This window comes from Lepidochelys kempii, chromosome 7 (genome assembly GCF_965140285.1).
Source record: "Lepidochelys kempii isolate rLepKem1 chromosome 7, rLepKem1.hap1, whole genome shotgun sequence".
Lineage (NCBI taxonomy): Eukaryota > Metazoa > Chordata > Testudines > Cheloniidae > Lepidochelys > Lepidochelys kempii.
The window spans coordinates 113,079,096-113,099,561 of NC_136386.1; the positions used below are offsets into that span (position 1 = coordinate 113,079,096).

Genomic DNA, 20,466 nt, shown 5'->3' on the forward strand with positions numbered 1-20,466 from the left:
CCACAGGCATGGATCAGATTACTGCATCAGGCCCTTTTTTGGTATATATTGTCCATCAGCTCACTGCTTTACTAAGTTGAACTCACAGCTGATTGTGGTAGTCGAAAAGGAGAAAAGATGTTCTGAGAAATTTGAATCATAGAATATCAGGGTTGGAAGGGACCCCAGAAGATCATCTAGTCCAACCCCCTGCTCAAAGCAGGACCAATTCCCAGTTAAATCATCCCAGCCAGGGCTTTGTCAAGCCTGACTTTAAAAACCTCTAAGGAAGGAGATTCTACCACCTCCCTAGGTAACGCATTCCAGTGTTTCACCACCCTCTTAGTGAAAAAGTTTTTCCTAATATCCAATCTAAACCTCCCCCACTGCAACTTGAGACCATTACTCCTCGTTCTGTCATCTGCTACCATTGAGAACAGTCTAGAGCCATCCTCTTTGGAACCCCCTTTCAGGTAGTTGAAAGCAGCTATCAAATCCCCCCTCATTCTTCTCTTCTGCAGGCTAAACAAGCCCAGCTCCCTCAGCCTCTCCTCATAACTCATGTGTTCCACTCCCCTAATCATTTTTGTTGCCCTTCGCTGGACTCTCTCCAATTTATCCACATCCTTCTTGAAGTGTGGGGCCCAAAACTGGACACAGTACTCCAGATGAGGCCTCACCAATGTCGAATAGAGGGGAACGATCACATCCCTCGATCTGCTCGCTATGCCCCTACTTATACATCCCAAAATGCCATTGGCCTTCTTGGCAACAAGGGCACACTGCTGACTCATATCCAGCTTCTCATCCACTGTCACCCCTAGGTCCTTTTCCGCAGAACTGCTGCCTAGCCATTCGGTCCCTAGTCTGTAGCTGTGCATTGGGTTCTTCCGTCCTAAGTGCAGGACCCTGCACTTATCCTTATTGAACCTCATCAGATTTCTTTTGGCCCAATCCTCCAATTTGTCTAGGTCCTTCTGTATCCTATCCCTGCCCTCCAGCGTATCTACCACTCCTCCCAGTTTAGTATCATCCGCAAATTTGCTGAGAGTGCAATCCACACCATCCTCCAGATCATTTATGAAGATATTGAACAAAACCGGCCCCAGGACCGACCCTTGGGGTACTCCACTTGATACCGGCTGCCAACTAGACATGGAGCCATTGATCACTACCCGTTGAGCCCGACAATCTAGCCAGCTTTCTACCCACCTTGTAGTGCATTCATCCAGCCCATACTTCCTTAACTTGCTGACAAGAATACTGTGGGAGACCGTGTCAAAGAGGAGATGGATTTAATAAGCAGGGTTGTCACCTGGCTGATTTTTACCAGGCCTGGCTGGTTTTTGTACTGTGTTGCCAGTGAAAAGATTTAATATGCTGGGGTTTTTTCACTTTGGACCAACATTCCTCATAAACTGCGTGCACACGCAACCACACAGTGATCTTGTAATTACTGTGTGGCTCCTGCCAGTACTGGGAAGCAGGACAGACCTAAGGCTCATCAGAAGGGAGGGGGCAATAGAAAAAAACCCTTACCTCAGCCCTCAAGGGATCCCCTCCTGAGTCTTGGAGGTGCCAACTCTATTAAAAAGGCAAGGGAACAGGAAGGGTGTCTCAGAAGACAGGAAGATAAAAGTTAGAAAAGTTTCTCATACTTTTACAGGAAGGTTAGAGAAAAACTGAAGCTATGGACCATATTGATGGACATTCTGCTAACAGTGAAAGTGGCCGTCTTTGAAAACCCCAGGAAGTAAAAATTCATGACCTAGAAAATAAACTCAAATTAAGAAATACAAACGTGACAGGGGCTTCCTGTGGATACAGGGATGTAGCAATGGGTTTTCTCAAGAAAAGGATAATGAAGTTTCAGGAGTTGGGTTATTTGTTTCTCTCCTGTAATGCATCGCAGCATGAAGGACTTCTTGGCAAGGCTAATCAGGCAATAACCCACCCCGCTATCTGTGGAGGGTGCAACTTTTGGAATGAGGTTATTACTCACATGGCTCTCATCTACGGGACTAGAATTTACTTTACTCGGATTACAGAGAACTGTGGTTTATGAGAGATTTTTCAAGCAGAAGAATCCAGCCCCCGCATTCTGGCAGAACCAATTTAAGTTATCCGGGAACCCATAATTAGCTTGGAATCTTGAGATGTAAGACTGGTTTAGTTCATTTCCCTGCCAATGCAGGCTGGATTTCTGTTGTACATTTAATAGCACTTTGTCCAGTCCGATTTTAAAATGTGTCAAGTGATGGGATTTCTACCACTCTACTTGGGAAGACTGTTCCACAGGCTAACAGATCTCACTGTCAGGAAGATTTTACTGATATTGAGTCTCAATTTTCATTAATGTCATCCTGTTACTCCTTGTTAAACTCCTTTAAATTATGCTAGACAATTCTATTCTTGGTGTTTAAACCTTCACCTATTTGAAGATTTATATGCACCGTGCGCTGTAGTCATCATTTAGCCAGGCTAAATATATTTAACACATCCTCTCAAATCAATCAATCCAGCCTCCTGTTTTTTATTGCTCTTCTCAGCCCTGTTCTATTTTGGCATAGACATTTATGAATTACCATGTATAAGAAAGACCTGAATTTTGTGCTGTTTCATTCTGGTGAACTGGGGATTGAGATACTGTAGACTGCTGAGAGCCCCACCCACTTGAAACACACTCCATCTCTCCCCACACCCCAGAGACATTCCTGGAGTTTGCCTTTAATTATTAATGTAACAAATTTTCTAAGACAGAATTGTACTTACAAATATAAGCCTTAACTCCAAAGTGGGCTGATTTGGGGCACTCTGAAGGATCTTCTTCCCTTTCTTCTATTGCTCAGAGCTGTTTGATGGTAATGAGATCCATCTCATCTGGCTACCAGGGTGAGTCAGCAGACTAGCTCTATATTTTTTTACAGGGTGACACACTGTTATACAGTACTTTGATAGGGGCCACATCTTGTTGTTTCCAGGAGTTTTAATGTTTTTCACTTTGAAAGTGTATTACACAAGGGGAAAAAAAACATATTTAATTATGATGCCATGGAGCAGAAAGGCAGAAGCAGCAAGATGAGACCACATGTTATGAAAGTTATGAGCCATTAAAAATACCCAATGTCATAACTGTTATTCTATAGTAGTATATTGAATTTTATACAGTCAGCAGCATTTTTTGTAAATAATGAGCAACAATTCCATGAAACACAGTTTAAAAAAATACATCAGCCACATAACACAAAAACCATCCTGCCAAGGACAGTGGGAATGGGCCATGCCACCTGGATAGATGGCAAGCTGTAAGATTTCAGTTAGCTGCACCTTACAGATCTCTGACTCCGAAGGCAGGGCCAGGGATCTGTCCAAACTTGTAACAGTCAGCTTTTCACAGTTTCCTTCCTTTTGAGACTCCCCAGACGCTTAGGACACCTGAAGGTTCTAATCCACCATATGCTTCACTTGATTTCTGAATTGCACTTCAGCTTTCCTGTTCCAAGTAGTCATCCTTCACACAAAAAGCTTCAGCAGGAAAAAGATGCATCAGCAGCACATAGTTCTAGGCCCAAAGGACACATACAAATTGTGTCAGACTCAATGCTCTGAAGATTAATCTACCTTCACCCACTTGCTTCACATTTCAAATCAGCCAAACTCCTTGAGGCTTTGACACCACTAGCACTGAATGTGTTAAAAGGTTAACAAATCCAATAGGTCCTGCATTAACTATACCCGCACTGAGTTTTAATCAGATTCCATGAAACAGGTTAATATCATTATAGTAGAGGCCGCACTTGGGTGGGCTACTGTGATTTTAAAAAAGAGTACGCAAAGCCTCAAAGTCTTGAAGCAGAAAACTAGTTCATAGTTCATCAAAACTAGGAAGCCTCAATACATCAGCCTGACACTGAGATGCAGGATTGCAATGGAATGTTTTGAGGACGTCAAAGCAACAGCAGTGCGACTAAAACAGAAGGAGTTTTCAAGGGAAAGCATCTGACAAAGAAAATAAAGCAAAGCAAGCGCCTCTTTCAAACACAGAATGCCACATACATTAGCGTGGAGATGTGTACCACAAACCAACTCAGGTTGTGATTTTGTTAGATCTGAGAAGCTAAACGTGGCCAGACAAGCTTAACAGCACAGTGTTCAAGGCTAGAAGGGACCATCACATTATCTAGTCTGGCCTCCTGTATATCACAACCATTAAACTCCACCCAGTTACCCCTGTATTGAGTCAGCAAACTGCATTATACTGAAGTATTACAACCCTCAGGAGATCAAACTCTTGTGTGTCACAGGCCGAGAACAGAAGGGACTGAGGTGAACTGATGTTGGAGGATGTTGCAATGGCAGAGAATTTATTTGGTGAGATATACCCAGATGATCCTAGTAGGTGCCACATGCCCCATACTGCAGAGGAAAGAAAAAAAAAAAAAAAAACCCAAGGTCTCTGCCAAGATGCCCTAGGGAAAAATTCCTTCTTGACCCCAAAAACACTGATCATTTTTACCCTGAGCAAGACCCACCAGCGAGGCATCTGAGAAAGATTACTATTCTCTGTACCACTTCAGAACATAGGCCCACCCCATTTGGTGTCCCTTTTCCAGCCATGGCCTTCACTGAAACTTCAGAGGAAGGAGAAAACAAACACACCCCAGTATACATCAGGGGAAGCCTGGAATCATAAGATTCAAGAAGCAATGGCAATGATTCAGGTAGGTGACATTTGTGTTTCAGAATCAATAAACCCACATTGTAATTTTGGGGTGGCATGAGACCAGGGTCCTGACCACTTGCAATCTTTAAAGATCCTAAGGGACTTTTCTCAAGAGTAGGGGGTACTAGCCTGTGTTCTGAGTGATTACATTTTGTCTTCTTATTTTATCTCCAGTTTGAGTGGGAGCGAGTATACTGCTTCATTTTGTATCCTAAACAGTAGTGTACTCTCTTCAACATCCAACACGTTCTACCCCAGATGTGGCCACCATGATTATTATATAAAGTTTGTAGCATGCTTGAAAATCCTTCAGGATGAAAGACAAGCAAGATCATCATCATCACTTCAATGATTTTCTACCATTTTCTTCCTCTAAACATACAAAACTTATTTAGAATTCTGAAAAAATAAGTCACTTCATTGAAATTAATTTATTTTTAGAATATCCCTTTTAATCCTGCATGCATTTTTTGCACAAAAATTGAATTTGATCAGCGCCTCCTTTGTAAAAGTTAGTACTTTAATTATAGAAGTGTGGCTGTTTCAACAGTTCCTTTGTTGCATATCCCATGTCTGCTAAACATTGGCAACACTGTCAGTCAGTGACCGACATAAAGTTCAATAAAAAAGTTTACTGAATATCCTCTGTTTAATGTAAACAAGGCAGGAGGCAAAACAAAAAAGTGTATATATAGAGAGTAATTATTTTACAGGGCACAGAAAATATTATTTGTCATCATGGTTGGAAAGCCCTGTATGATATCATATATATGTTTGGATTTATCATACAACCTGAAATACCATGCAATCTGTAGATTTTACATAGTACTTCATTGTAACATTTCTCTAAAGACAAATAATGATGTACTTCATAATTGAACAGTAACTGTGTATTCATACAGCAATGCATGGTAAGAAATTACAATGTATTTACAAAGCAATTCCATGATTACTTGTGCCCTGTAAAATCAAGTGTAACAATCTTTACACTAGCAATAGTGTAAGCAAGCTGAGGATTTCAGTCCTTATAGCTACATAGGTGATGTACAACCAGACTGAAGCTGTGTATCAAATCACAGCTCCCATATTGCACGAATGAATACATTATACGAACATTACACAGACAAGATTTGAATGCTAGGAAGATTACAATCATAATGGAAATAAACTAAGGACAAACTTCTGTTCTAGCAGATGTAGCATGTTGCTTATTACAAAAGTTTCTACATCAGAGTCTAAATCAATACATACAATAAATGGCAGAAAAATAAAAATGTGTCCTTATTTACAAAAACTGTGCATCAGGGTAAAAATGCAGTTCGAATTTACTTACTTAACCAAAATTATCCCCGTATTTTCCCCTCAAATATTTCAAAATAATACTCTTAGCCATATTTTTCAAAGGTGATCAACACCTGCAGTTCCCATTGACACTGGAAAGATTTGCAGGTGCTCTGAACTTCTGAGTATCAGGCCATGTTTCTCAGGTGTCCACTTGTGGGTAATAAATAACCACACACACACACACACACACACACACACACACGTCAACTCAATGACATGCATAGATTCAATGAGTAAAAATATGGAGCTGAACTAATTTTTACTTTTAAAAATAAAAGTGCATGAAAACCAAGAAACAAAATTAAACTATTTCCATCTCTTAAGAAAGAGTTCATCGCTTTTACAAAAATAAAAGTCACTGTCACAATTTATGGTAATAATTGTAAGCAGCACCTATACAAACCAGAAGGGCTCAAGCTTTTCCGAGCACTGCTTCACTTACTATCAAGATGGATCAACATTTTATAATTTGTGGCCTGAATAGTATTTGGTTTGCGAAATATCATTATGGCTACTAAATGCACTGAAGACTGAATGCTAGACAATTACATCTTGAATTTAAGAATATTTATAGTGATATCTTATTGTTCAACTCAAGCATTAAATAATTGGGCTTCTAGCTAGGTAAATCCTTTTGCATTTAAAAACTACAGACTCTGCAGGTATCCTTGCATGAACGAACTGATGCAATCCCTTACTGTGTAATTAGCGCCAATAGCAGCAACTGACTTAAAAAAATTAAATGACGTTCATGTCTCCATCTGAGATCCTGCACCTCTTACATGGATTTATAACGATCATATTGTTTGGAATGCTCTAATGTGGATTTTGTTTTCTCTCACTCTCATTTTTCATAGCATTATGTCTGCTACAGTTTACATTGCGAATGGGACTTTAGGAGTATTCTAAATATCAGAGGTTTTTTTTCCTTTAATAAATAATGAAAACAGGATTAAATTTTGCAGCAAGTGTAATTAAACTCAAGCTAAAACAACAAAGGCCTGATGAAGCGAAGCATTTAAGACCATGCATAACTCCACTGCTGTTCAGCACAACACTTAAACACTAGCTTAACTTCAAGTGTTTTCCTAACTCATACTCATTTTAAATGGATCTTAAGTAGATACTTAACTTTATGCTCATGCTTCAGCGCTTTGCAGAACCGGGGCCTAAATTATCAAAAATGTTTGCACTAAACATAAATCTACACACATACATACTTTTTTATACTGTATGTACAGGCAGGTACATTATATTAATGAAGCTTCTCAAAATGGATCAGTTGTAGTACACATTGCACTGAAAACAAAATCACTTGCTACTTTCCAAATACCCATGTAAAGAATGGGAATGAAGAGAAAGTACCCTTTCTTAAACTCTATTTTACTAAGCTATTTTGTTATGAAAACATTATTGGGGCACATTCAGCAAAGCTGGTGCATATGACTGCTAAGTCCCAGGTTCCTACCGCTACCCACTCTTGAGAATATCTTTCATTCTAGCTGACGTGCCAGAGCTCTGTTGATGGGAGGACCCGTAGGGAGCTAGTGAATCATCTTACTCCCTGGCCACAGCCACTTTTGGGCAATGCTTTTCCTTTTTTGGAGTGGTACTCCACACTTCTATCTGCCTGTGGCCCTGTAATTTTCACCAGCAGGACCCTCCACTGGAGTTTATGCTGTGAATAAGTGGTGAATTTAGCCCATTAACTGTGAGCATGTTCAATTTTGTTGGACAAGGCACCTGGTAACTTTAGGAGTTGTTCAAAATCCAGATTCCATAAACGTAAAAAACCAGACAGACATCAAAATCATGGAGGGCCAGATTCTGATCCCAGTTACGCTCATGGAAATCAGGAGGAATGCTACTGAGATTAAATTAGTCCAGATTTACACTGAAATGAGATCAGAAACTGACACTCACTGTCTGACAGGATATTAAAAAAGACAAAGAAACGGAATATGAACATTAAGGGCTCAATCCTGCTTGGTCTGTCTGTGCTACTGTGTCAATATGAAGGTGTAAACAGGCGGGCAGTTCTCTATACAGAGATCTCCAAGAGTGATAGGAAGGTTAAGGAGCACATCCAGCCCTTCCAGCCTGCTAGTGCTTATGCTGCTGTCAGCAGCAAGTGCTAGCTAAAGTCATTCAGGAGGAACAGTAGCACAGTACGCTAGCGTACATGCCCCTTGGCCTGCAATGGAAATTCCTGCTCTGGCTGGTAGAATTCATGTTGCAAAGAATGAACTGGGGAACATCTTTGCATCCCAGTGTTGTGAAAACCAGTGGAGAATTTTGGTCCTAAGTATTGAATCATCCCTTATACTGCTGCCCAAAATGGTATCAGTCACTCTTTCGTCTGGACACTATGGTTACATTCAGACAAGCAGTAAAACATTTGAAAAACAACAGAACATTTTCACTGCCAATTTTCAAGGCACAAAATATTCTTAAACCAATGTTAAATAGCATTTAAAAAAATACTGGTTTTAGCAACTACTATTAATGACCTGTATAATAGCATCCTTGTAAAGATGACATGGATCAAACAAACTGGAGCTCCCATACAAAAATCTAAGGCAAGTCTAGTTACACAGCTGAACTCAGCAGAAACCATTTGGAAAAACGAAGAGCACAGCACTAGAAACATGCATACTTAGGATTTGATTGTTGTCTACATACAGGCCCTGATTCACCAACATATGGCAATATAATTTCACTAATATAAGGAGTTACACCAGTCTAAAACTGGAACACAGTGATGAATCAGAATTCACCAGCCCAGAATTCATTACAATATAAGAAGATTCACAAAAGGAGAATTCATCCCACATGGATCATATCATACTACATATGTATTAGCAGGTCTTTTAATCCTCTCTCCAATGTTTTAGCTGGTATCACTTGTAACTACACATGCTGCTTTACTCTTTTCCTTTCATATTCTCAATTGAACAGAAAAAGCTTATGACATGAAAACATTAGAGAAATAGCTTGATATTTTAAAAAGCAATAACGATCACAAAAGACAATTGAAGTATATGAGCCCCAGAGCATATCAAAAATCCTTACCACCTAAAATGTTGTTAAAACAATGGCCTGGTAACCAAAGTTCTGAAGTTTGTGGTCTTCAGACATTTTTTTCAGCTCTTCAAACAGTGACTGGAAATGTTATATTTTGTCTGCCCTGAAGTCCCTTTGATTGCATCCTGGGTTCAATGTCCATTTGATTACATCTCCATCGGAGTGCAGCGAGTGCCAAGAAATCATGAACAGTGACCAAGAACTCACCCTCCACTGCCATCCATAACAACTGTCAAATTATATCAACACTTTGTTAGGAGGCTCTCTCCCTTCTTGTCTGGTGGAGTCAATAGTCTTCTTTGACTGAAACACTCGATTTTGTAGCCCAGTCACTTCAAGCGGCTGCTTAGGGTGTAGATGAGGCATGGTATTTCACAAATGCAATCGCTGCTAGCTCTTTACAGAACTCTTCCAGTACAATCACACCCTCCAGTAATGTCATGTGGTCAATACTGGGAAAGGAAAAAACAACAGGCGCTAAGAAGAAGCCTCACACGAAAACAGTTTGTGTGGAGGATTTGCAATTTATTTACTTACATGGGCCCTTCAGGCTCCAATCCAAGCAGACGCTTTCTGACCAGCAGAAGTTTGGGAGTGAAATCCGGTATGCGCTGGATTCTCACCATAAGATCTCCAACAACCTGTAAATCACACAGAGGCAAAGTAGTAGTATATGAAGTGAGAGCCAAATAAAGAGACAGCCAATGAGAGTTCAAATAATGATCAACTTACAAGGTTGTTAATTCATCTTCACAACTGCCCAACATGGGTGAGGTATATTCAGAATCTTTCTGCCACTGAATCCTCAGACTCAGCTTGATCTAGTTTGCCAGACATCTACAGCATTCCCTCTGCTCATTATTGCAGAGACCATGTTATTTTGGAGTGTCATGGCAACAGGGCAGCTTGCCCCGGGCTGGAGAGCCTGGGGCTTAGCCAGGGCTGATTACAAGATTAGCCTCAGGTGAGAGAAATCAAATGATTCCAATAAAAAAGGCAGCAGGAAGCTGCAGGTGGTTATACAGTTGAGACTTCCCAAGGCAGGAAGCTTGGTTAGTAACCTGAGAAAGCTCAGGTAAGAGGAGACTGTGTGGACCTGGGACTGGTGGGGAGGAGCAGCTACAAGGAGCAAGTTTGGCTCCTTCAGAGCCCTAGCCAGATGAAGCCTGTGAGTGACAGCAAAGAGAGCTCAAAGGAAGAGCAGAGCTAGAAGGGGACTGCAGAGTGAACATGCAGGGAGAGAGGGTCTCCTGAAGTGGTCCCTGAGGAAGGGACAGTCCTTCCAGGAGGAAGGGCTATGCCCAGTTTAAGGGTGGGTAGAGATTTCTTATGTGTTTCTGGCAACTTTGTTAACTTAATTAAAAACCCAGACCCCAAAAAGGGCTCTGACTTTGTTTAGAGAGCCCTGAATAAGGGGAAAGAGGGGCAGGGCACTGCAGAGGCCATGAGGGAGCACCTGGATACAGTACAGTCATCTTCATATAACACAATGCCCCTGCTGGTTGGAGGAACTGAACTTGGGGAATTTCTGAATCTAAAATCATGTGCCTTTGTGTTGTACAGTCTCATAAACCAATTTGTAACCTCGTCACTAGACAGTGTTAGTGCGTAAGAACTAAAAACATAAGTAGGACTTAGAGATATGGGAACAATTGATGAACAGAGACTTGAAGTCCCAATAACTGTAGCCCCAGGTAACTGTAGGTCCAATTCACTGCTCTATGAATGGGTGGAACTCTGTTGACTCCACAGTTATACTAGTGGTGAATTTGGCTCCCTAAATATTGGCATAGGAAACTACCCAATAGCTTATTGGCTTTCGGGACCGCAGAAGGGGTGACTTCCAGTTCGAGCTGCTTACATTGGCGTTTGACCCACGCAATAATGGCTTAAATCAAATCAAATAAAACAAGCCAGAGGCCATAAAGGTAACCTAAACAAGTCAAAAAGCCCTTGGCTCTCAGGGCTTCTATCTCCATCTACCTTCCTTATGCTTCCAGGGGGTTCTAACTCTCTCAGCAGTAGCCTGGTGCTAGCTCCTCTGGCAGACAGTCGTTGCTCCCTGGACGTTTCAAGCTCTTCTGCCCCAGCTCCTTTTCATCCTGTTCCTCTTTCTTTATATGTGGGCTTGCAGTGATTAGCTACAGCCATTGGGGACTAGGTCTCTTCATAATTGAGATTTGTCAGGGGATCCCCGGTGGAGCTGGTTTTGCGATCTGCAGGCAGGAAGGGTTCTTAACATGTTCCTGCCTGTATTTTGTGTGTGGTTGGCAGACCTCATCATACCCGGTATTAGAGGGAGAGATGAGATCAGAGGGAGAGATGGGAGACTTGAGGAACATACAGTAATTTTATAGTGGACACGGATCTGCAGTAGGGTTACAAGTAGGACAGGATGAATGAATCAGGCTTGAAGGGCAGATGACTATATGCTATAGCATTCCATCCAAAAGCACAGCGTGTTCAGGAGAGTAATTGACTTGTGCCTCAATAAAAGCAGCTCTTTTACAATCCAGTTCTAGTGCAGACATATGCCTGTACTTAAGACATTACAGGACACTGCCATGTCAATGATTCCAGCAGGACCCATTCAGAATTAAAACAACTTTATTGCAGAATGAAGGGCAAAACCTTGAAAGAAATTATTTTACATCCATATCTTTGAAACTCAGCAAACATGGCAAGTAAAACAATTTCAGAGACACCAATGGAGAGTAAATGGATTTACTGAAAAGTGTATTCTCCAGTGTTATTTGGTATGAAAATCCATATTCAGTGCTTTAAAAAAAAAAGTATTTTCCTTTCAACAGACCAGACAGTTGCCATACTAAAGCCAAAATTACCCTCCTTTAGCATTCATTACACAGCTATTAAGTTTATCACCACTGTAGCCACATATAAATGTTAGTTGGTCGTATACTCACCCTGACAATAACGGAGAATAGAGATCGACAGCCTGAAGCCAGATTTACATAGGGATCCAAAAGGTATTCATGGATGTGTGGATGGGGAAACAGGGAGAGTTTGGACAACACTGATGTAACTTGTAAATTTACATCGTATGGCTGCGAACAGACAAGAGGACATTGTTATTTTCATTATGACTCCCTCTTTGTCTACCCCATGCTTATGCAGCTACTTTCCTCTAAATCCTGGGTATCAAGTCAGACCCAAATCCTCCCATCCCCACAACAGCCTCACAACACAACTGAGGTGTATCAGCCCTGGACTTTCCTGCTCTTGCAAGCTGCATCATGACCTAATGTATTAGATGCAGGAGATGAGGCTAGCTACAGAAGTGTAATGGACAAAGTAGCTACGCCCTAGCTGCAGTATATACATGCTCTCAAGATCTGATCACTAAAAGTGTCATAACAGAAGAAACTGAGCAACAGATTACATGGTAATGGAAGCCATATAAAGACAGGTAGATACCTAAGACAGGTAGATAAATAACTATACTAAAATTTTCCTCACAATAATAAACAAAATGATCAGTGTCAAAAAGATTTCTAAATAAAAAAACCCAGCAGGGTAGGAATGTGACCAGGCAGCAATGGCTACTGCTCAGGCTCTTTGCTATTGAACGGAAAGTCTATAATTGCCAACGTTTACATGTGTTTTCATTGTGTGACTTCACACTTGAAAATCCTTTTTTCATTGTTTTTATTTGCTATGGGAATCTGTATAGCTCTGCCAAGGCCTTTGCTGATATTTACATTTCATATTTGGACAAAGCTCACGACATTCGCCAAGGTAGCATCATGCTGCAGTGGGGAAAAAACCCAGAATGAATGGCTGTGGAGTTATCACTTACAGAAGTACTGTTGGCATTAACAGTGTATCAGACCATCAACGTGGCCAAGAAACCCACCAGAAAACCTCTGATCACAGCCAGAATGATACGGAGTGCGAGTGTTGGCCAGCTGCCCCCCAGTTAGTGAGAATTCTCAGGAAAGTCAGGAGACAATAATAAGCACATGCTGAGGTAGCAATTACAGAGGCTGTTTATAGTAGCTGTTGCTGTCACAACTAGAGTGGGTATTGTGATGTACCCTAATTGTACAAATGTACCTTAATTGTGAGCTCAACTGTACAAAGTGAGTGAAAGTTCATAAAATGTCACAATAATCTATAACAACAAATACTGATGGGAAAAGGTACAAAAACAAGACAGATTCAATTAGACCAAACAAAAAGGCTTCCTGATATAACTCAAGAACTGTATTAAGATAATACTTGGTAAACAAAACCAGTGATAGATCAGAAATCAATGAACCGAAATTGTTGTGGCAGGAATCAGGTCTAATATGTGGACAAAAGAATAAGGGGATGGGCTATTCTACTCATCACTCCCCTTCGCTGCTGTTCAAGAGAGAGACTTCGGGGATAAAAACTAGCTACTGGAGCAAGCTTCACCATCATGGCTACCATCCCCACCATCTCCTGGGAGCCTGGATCTTCATCCTAATCCTGACCAAACTCAGCCAGAGAGGGAGCCAGATGACATCGCTGCCTGCTCCAGCTCAATCCCGAATACGACCTGGGGCATGAGACCTTGTCAAGCCCCACCCTCCCCAGTGTTTTCTTTTCCTTCCCCACACTTCTCCTTTTGCCTTCTGTCTAACAAGACTCTGGCTCAGCCAGCCAAGACTGCATATTTTGCAACAATGTTGTAAGCCCATGACCAGAAAGAGGCAGCTAAAAGCAATGCCCTAAACAGATCTATGCTGATACAATACAAGTTTGCCAGGTCTCCCAGTGACTGATAAGACCATGTGTTAGACCTGTGTTTGTCCAGCAGTGAGACTGCAAGTGAGAGCCAACAGCAGAGACAAAAACTGCATTTTCTCTCTTTGCTGCACCATTAATAAAAGGTTAAAAGGATGTTTAATGGAGTGTTTGCCATGGTACTAAGCAGGCTGAGATATCTGTATACCAAATCTTGTTTAACACTGTTTAATGTTGGACAGTTTCAGGTCAGGTATCTCTCTCAACCCATTTATTCCATCAAAATGAATACAACTGTATGAAAACCAGGAAGAAGGAACCTACAGGTGCAAAAAGGAGTTTTGCTACAGCAAAATTAATGCTGGTGTGTGGTTGTAGCTTAATACGAGGAAGGACTGTTTAGTGGTGAATTAGGTGGCTTTTCCTAGCTCACAGTTTTGGGAGCCAACCTTGTGGAAGTATTGAGCACCCTCAGCTTCTACTGAAGCCAATGGCAGGTATGGGCACTTTGTACCTTGCAGAATTGATGCCTAATACTTTGGGTTAATTTACATCTTTAGTAACAGATTTAGATTCTGTTTCAGAGTGTGTGTGCGCGCACCCACATATATAATTTAAATATCTGGATACCATTCAATGTTCATGGATTTAAATACTCTTCTCTGGAAGGAGGTGTTTTTGGGTTGTTGTTTTTTTTAAAAACCACACACATACGGTCTGAAGTCTCAGAATTCTCTCTGAAACTTGTTTAACATATAGATGTGCATCTTGGACAGCTCCTGCAACAAATACATGCCATTATCCGCATTTTGGATTCTTGTGGGCGTCTTTCAGCCGAATTTTAGATAAATACTTCAAAATCACCGTCATCTCTGTTTTCAGGCAGCACTCAAACTACTTGTTTTGTTCTAATCTGAAATCACAAGTCAGCTATCATACCTATAGCCCCGTTCCTAATTTAAGGGAGAGATGATTTTATATGCAATACATATGATTATTAATAATAATAAAATAATAAGTGTGCAATGGGAATTATTTTTCTACCTCAGCCTCCATTTGTAAAATGCTGACAATGATACTTGCCCTACTTTGTACACAGCTGCAAGATCTAATGGTGAAAAGTGCTATAAAAGAGCTAGGTCTTATGATTAATATTATTTGGAGGATTGCTGCACCCGGATGGAGCACCATTGATTTCAATGCTGGATCAGTGCCCAAAATCTTTGTAGTTTGAGCTCAGCCTTGGGTTAAGTTAGGTTGAGAATTTCAGGATCCCTGGGTGAGAACACAGTTTATGCCCCATTCTTTGGGAATAGCTGTTAAAGAAGTATCTATATAAAGAAACAGAATAGAATCTCTCTAGAATAAGATAAAAGTGCTGTTCACTTTTCCTCAATGATTACTAACTACACTGACACACACATTAGAAAGACAGGGACGGGAAAATGTGAAATACAAAACCATGTTTACGGCTTGTACTGTATTTATCTTCCTTCACTTTTATTCTGTACTAGATAAAACACCCACAGGTAGCCAGGCCATCTAGTGACTCCACCAAGTACTGCAAGGTGGAGAAGAAGGTTTGGATGTGGGTCTAGGAAACCTGCAGGACCAGTCCCTCGTGAAGGAAATATTTTGTGCTGCTTTCTAGTGACCTTTTTACCCAAACAAACCCTAACCAAAGGCAAAAGGCAGTGCTGTCAACTGCTAAAGGAAGCTCCAGCCTTCCTTGGTAAGAAAGATTTTCAGGGAAAAGGATGTAATCAATGGATAGCTTTAAGAGGATCCCCTCAGCCCAGAAAGCAAATCCATTTCCATGAAGCTTGTATCTTCATCACAGCTTTTATTTGTTCCTAGTGCTTATTCGTCAGCTAGTGATCATCTCCACAGAGGAATCGCATTGGGAGAGTGGTGATATTCTAACTCAGCACAAAATCTCAAAACAGTTGGATGATCTTTCTAAAATGATTGGCAGTGGAATACTTAATGCTGACATTTTAAATGTCATCACTATACTTCAGAGATAATACCCCACTGAAGTGTGAGGGAGCAGTTAACACCTCTCCTATGTTTTTATCACATGCCATTCAAAGGGGAGTTCAAGTACCTTACAGGTTAGTTGAAGAACTTCTTTATTCTCTCTCCAACCCTAGCCAGTGGGAATTATGTTAGTCTATCAGCCTCCATCTGTAAGATGAGAAAACTGGTACTTGCCTTCCTTTGTAAAGAGCTTTAGGAAATGCTGTGTAAGAGCTAGGTATTAGGATGATTATAATCTGGAGGCAAGTCCTAGTGTGATTTACATGTCATTCTGAAGGCACAAATGTTCATGCTCTGTGTTCACCCTGATTTCTTGAAAAAGCAAATTCCAGTGTGAGCCCAGCTTACTGTCAAAGCTCACAAGTTTCCAGTGCCTGCATCCCCCTCTTGAGGTTGACTGCTACAGAGGAATGGAGATGCTGTGGGAAGTCCTTGGTCATCTGAGCCAGTGAATCTCATGCACTCTGAAGAGAAGAGGACTGAAACCTCGAATATGACTCAGTATTCAATGAGGAGACAGTCAAGCACAGGGGTGATGTGCTCTCAGCAGGCTGGGCGGCTCAGACAGAGAGAGACTGCTGAGTTTTGAACTAGCTGGAATTCCAAGCGCCAGTTTCTTCTCACAGAGCTATTGTTTCTGTCTCCTTGTCAGCAGACTGAGTCAGGCAGCTGCATGAAGTCAGAGCCAGAAAGATTCTTTCACAACCACAAGAGCTACAAGTGTAATATTTTAAATGAAATTTTAAATGTGTCAGGAACAAATGGGACTACCAGAGAACTGCTTCTATGATACACCTGCCAGAAGCAGCTCAATCCAACCCACTTCCACAGCAAAGAAAGCTTTCTAACTGCAGGAAGGGAAGAAAATACAGGCCCAGATAAGCTTTTAAGAAACAAAGAGGCGTGCTGCATGCAAGCACGCTGTATATTACTAACAAGGGGCTGCAGAGTGGCCCACTGCACTGGGACTGAGGAAATCCAGATTCCGTTTTACTACCAGCTCTGCCCCTGGCCTGCTTGGAGAACCTTGGGCAAGTCACTTCCTTATCCGTTAATGAAGATAATGGCACTTGTGACATATTGCAATGCCACGCAGTACCTTTGGGGACCGCTGTATTAAATTTATAGATGGTTTATATATGATTGTGTTCTACTCCTTGGGGAAGAGTACCATAGTTCTTCCAGGAACTAAAAGCAGTAAGGGGTAATTACCCTTGGGACGGTTGACAACTCCAAAAAAGCAGCACCCCTTGAGGTGGTTTGCATATACTGGTTCGGGCTTGGTTTTCCAGGGTACGTCTACACTGCATCTGTGAGTCAATACCCCAGGCGCATAGACAAACTTGTGCAAACAGAGCTTGAGCTAGAGTACTAAAAATAGCAGTGTGGACATGGCAGTCTGACCTGGAGCTTGGACTCTCAAGTCTAGGGGGTCAGGTGGGGTTGAGAGCCTGAGCTGCTACCCAAGATGCCATGTCCACATTGCTATTTTTAGTGTGCAACCTCAAGCCCTGCTAGCACGAGTCTGTCTACCTGGGCTGGGAGGCTCCCAGCTGCAGCTTGAAAATACCCTAAGAGACTAGGAAACAATGAAAGGGCTTTTAATATAAAACGATGATCTTTAACTGACTTGCGGTCTTCCTTTTGATTCAACAAACTCACAGGACCTTGGGGGATCCCAGCCTTTGCTGAAGGGTTGGAGAGACCAACACTTCCCAGAGCCCATTGTTGGAGTTGGGGGTGACCACTGATAAGCTTTTAGTAAGCATGTAGGGAGTTTTATTGCTTTTATCTTAAAAATAAATGCACTCTGCTGAGAAAGAGCTGCATGGTACACTGTTCATAGCCCTTGGAGAGAAAGCACTGCACAGGTGCTGGCCACTGGGCAGAACCACTTGCTGGGGATATCAGAGTCTAAGCTAGGGACTGTACAGTATGAAAAACCAGGGTGAGAAGGGAATGGGACCATGCTCCCTTCCCAGAGATGGGTGATGGCTGGAGTTCTGAGACGTGCCATGATGCTACTGGAATGGACCATGGAGAGGGTATTCAGGTGCAGTTACCCCTGGAACAATATTTACCTCCTTTGTAAAGCAATTTGATATTGATTTATGAAAAGTGCTATATAAAAGCTATGGATTAATTACTTTATTATGATAACAAAGCCTAAAGGAAGGCTAACAAAATCTGTAAGCAGAACTGAGTGTTTTGCTAAACTTGTCATTTGATGTGGACCTTTAAATAACCATACACCACATCAAATTTGTCACTTTCATCTGACTTGATAGAACCAACATTTCATTTTTCTGGGTTACATTAGCACTTCACTAGAATTATCCCCAGGGCAAGTTTCAATTTAGCTTTAAAGTGTGGGCTTTTTGGTAGGACATAGCTTGAGCAATTTCACTCTTGCTGGCTGACTGAGGCAGTTTGTTTTAATTCTTTTGGAGTCAAGTATTGTTTTTAACACCACAGACCGTGACACCTTGCCTGACTAACTCAGAAATTGTGCCATCAATTTGACAGGTACTCTATCAAATTGACATTGTGCTTCAGTAACAGATGCTATTTTTGTTTCAATAGTAGGTATTTGTTCCTCTGATATCCCTTAGGGATATATTCTGATCCCTTTATTTGCTACAATTTGTCTCATCACTGAGACAAGATTATCATATGTATAGGTTTCAGAGTAGCAGCCGTTACTGCTACTGTTACTGCTACTGTTAGGTTTCAGAGTAGTAGCCGTTACTGCTACTGTTTCCAGCAGCACTGGAAAATACAGTGATGAGATTTATATACACACAGAACATGAAAAAATGGGTGTTATCATATACACTGTAAGGAGAGTGATCACTTAAGATGAGCCATTACCAGCGGGGGTGGGGGAGAAAACCTTTTGTAGTGATAATCAAGGTGGGCCACTTCCAGCAGTTAACAGGAACATCTGAGAAACAGTGGGGGGAGGGGGGAGGAATAAACATGGGGAAATAGTTTTACTTTGTGTAATGACCTATCCTCTCCCAGTCTTTATTCAAGCCTAAGTTAATTGTATCCAGTTTGCAAATTAATTCCAATTCAGCAGTCTCTCGTTGAAGTCTGTTTTTGAAGTCTTTTTGTTGTAACATTGTGACCTTTAGGTCTGTAATCGAGTGACCAGAGAGACTGAAGTGTTCTCCGACTGGTTTATGAATACTATAATTCTTTACATCTGATTTGTGTCCATTTATTCTTTTACGTAGAGACTGTCCAGTTTGACCAATGTACATGACAGAGGGGCATTGCTGGTAACAATTGATAACACCCATTTTTTCATGTTCTGTGTGTATATAAATCTCCTCCTCCTGTATTTTCCACTGAATGCATCCGATGAAGCGAGCTGTAGCTCACGAAAGCTTATGCTCAAATAAATTTGTTAGTCTCTAACGTGCCACTAGTACTCCTTTTCTTTTTATCATATGTATAAGATTAGCTTTTCCAAAAAGCAGATGACACTCAGATCTGTTATTTAAAACCAGTATTGCTTTAGTTAATAATGCACAGAATACATATTTACTGGAAGCAAGACACTGGGAGTGCACACAATGTTCTTTAACTTAATCCAGATAAAAGAGGTTGGACAGATACAAAATCCACCCTTGCTATTGATAAAGTGCCAATCACTTCAGTATTTAGTAATCTAGAGAGCCTTAAAGCAAGGATAAGATAGATAATGCTCCCTCAGCATGTTGACAAGATTGCCAATATTAGTAAAAACCAACAACTTAACAGCTACTAGTTAGTGCAGTCAAGCTACACAGAATTTGTTGCACAATAATGCACTACTATGTTAAACATCTACAGTGAGTATTGATGTGACCAGGTGGAGATTAGTCATTTATCAGGGATAAAAGCATCAGAAACGAGTCATAATAATGTGTTTTGTTACCTGATCGAGAATCCTGCCCATTCTGTCAAACAGAATTTTCAAGAAATGTCCTTCAAAAAACGATGCTTCTAAATTGCACTTTTCCAAAGATTTGGGAGACCCCGGCCATTCCCATTGTAAACAGATTGCACAATAATCCCGGAACTGGGAAGAAAGAGTCAACAATACATACTCAAACAATTGAAGAGGAAAAAAAAGCAAGAAGCTACAAACCTCTGTGGAAACCATTTCCTTTTAATAACTACACCACTTGAGTGTCAATGGCAGCTATCTGAGAACTCCTATTCTTAGAATATTCCCATTTTGAAAACATCCAGGACAAAAATTATCAGCCTTCATTCAAGCACTTTATTTTCCTCTTGATGTGTGCAACATTATGGGGGACTTATACAGGCACCCAGAGGGGAAAATGGAGAACTAAACTAGCCACTTGCTTGGGACACAAATTGGACAGGCACAGTAACTTACACACACTGGGTGTGATTCGCCTAAACCATCAGTAACTCCACTGAAGTCAATGGAGTTAAACTGGTGACAGAGAGGGAAGAATCAGATCCAGGAATCCTTCTTCAGTGCACACAGCATAGGTACTTGTGCATCTTCCACTGGGCTTCCAAGCACAGATGCAAAGAGGCAGAAC

The 20,466-nt window shown here is 41.2% G+C and overlaps 1 protein-coding gene across 2 annotated transcripts in view; it reads right to left on the reverse strand.

Annotated features, from left to right (window-relative positions):
* Positions 1-5,118: 5,118 nt before the first annotated feature.
* Positions 5,119-20,466, reverse strand: part of FHIP2A (FHF complex subunit HOOK interacting protein 2A) — a 49,209-nt gene continuing 33,861 nt past the window's right edge. For both annotated transcript variants that reach the window (XM_073354277.2, XM_073354278.2), the window contains exons 14-17: positions 19,827-19,970; positions 12,055-12,195; positions 9,668-9,771; positions 5,119-9,582 (exon numbers count right to left, since the gene is read on the reverse strand). In XM_073354277.2, coding sequence (XP_073210378.1) covers positions 9,477-9,582; positions 9,668-9,771; positions 12,055-12,195; positions 19,827-19,970 — 495 coding nt within the window. In that variant the 3' untranslated portion in view covers positions 5,119-9,476. The remainder of the gene's footprint in view (positions 9,583-9,667; positions 9,772-12,054; positions 12,196-19,826; positions 19,971-20,466) is intronic.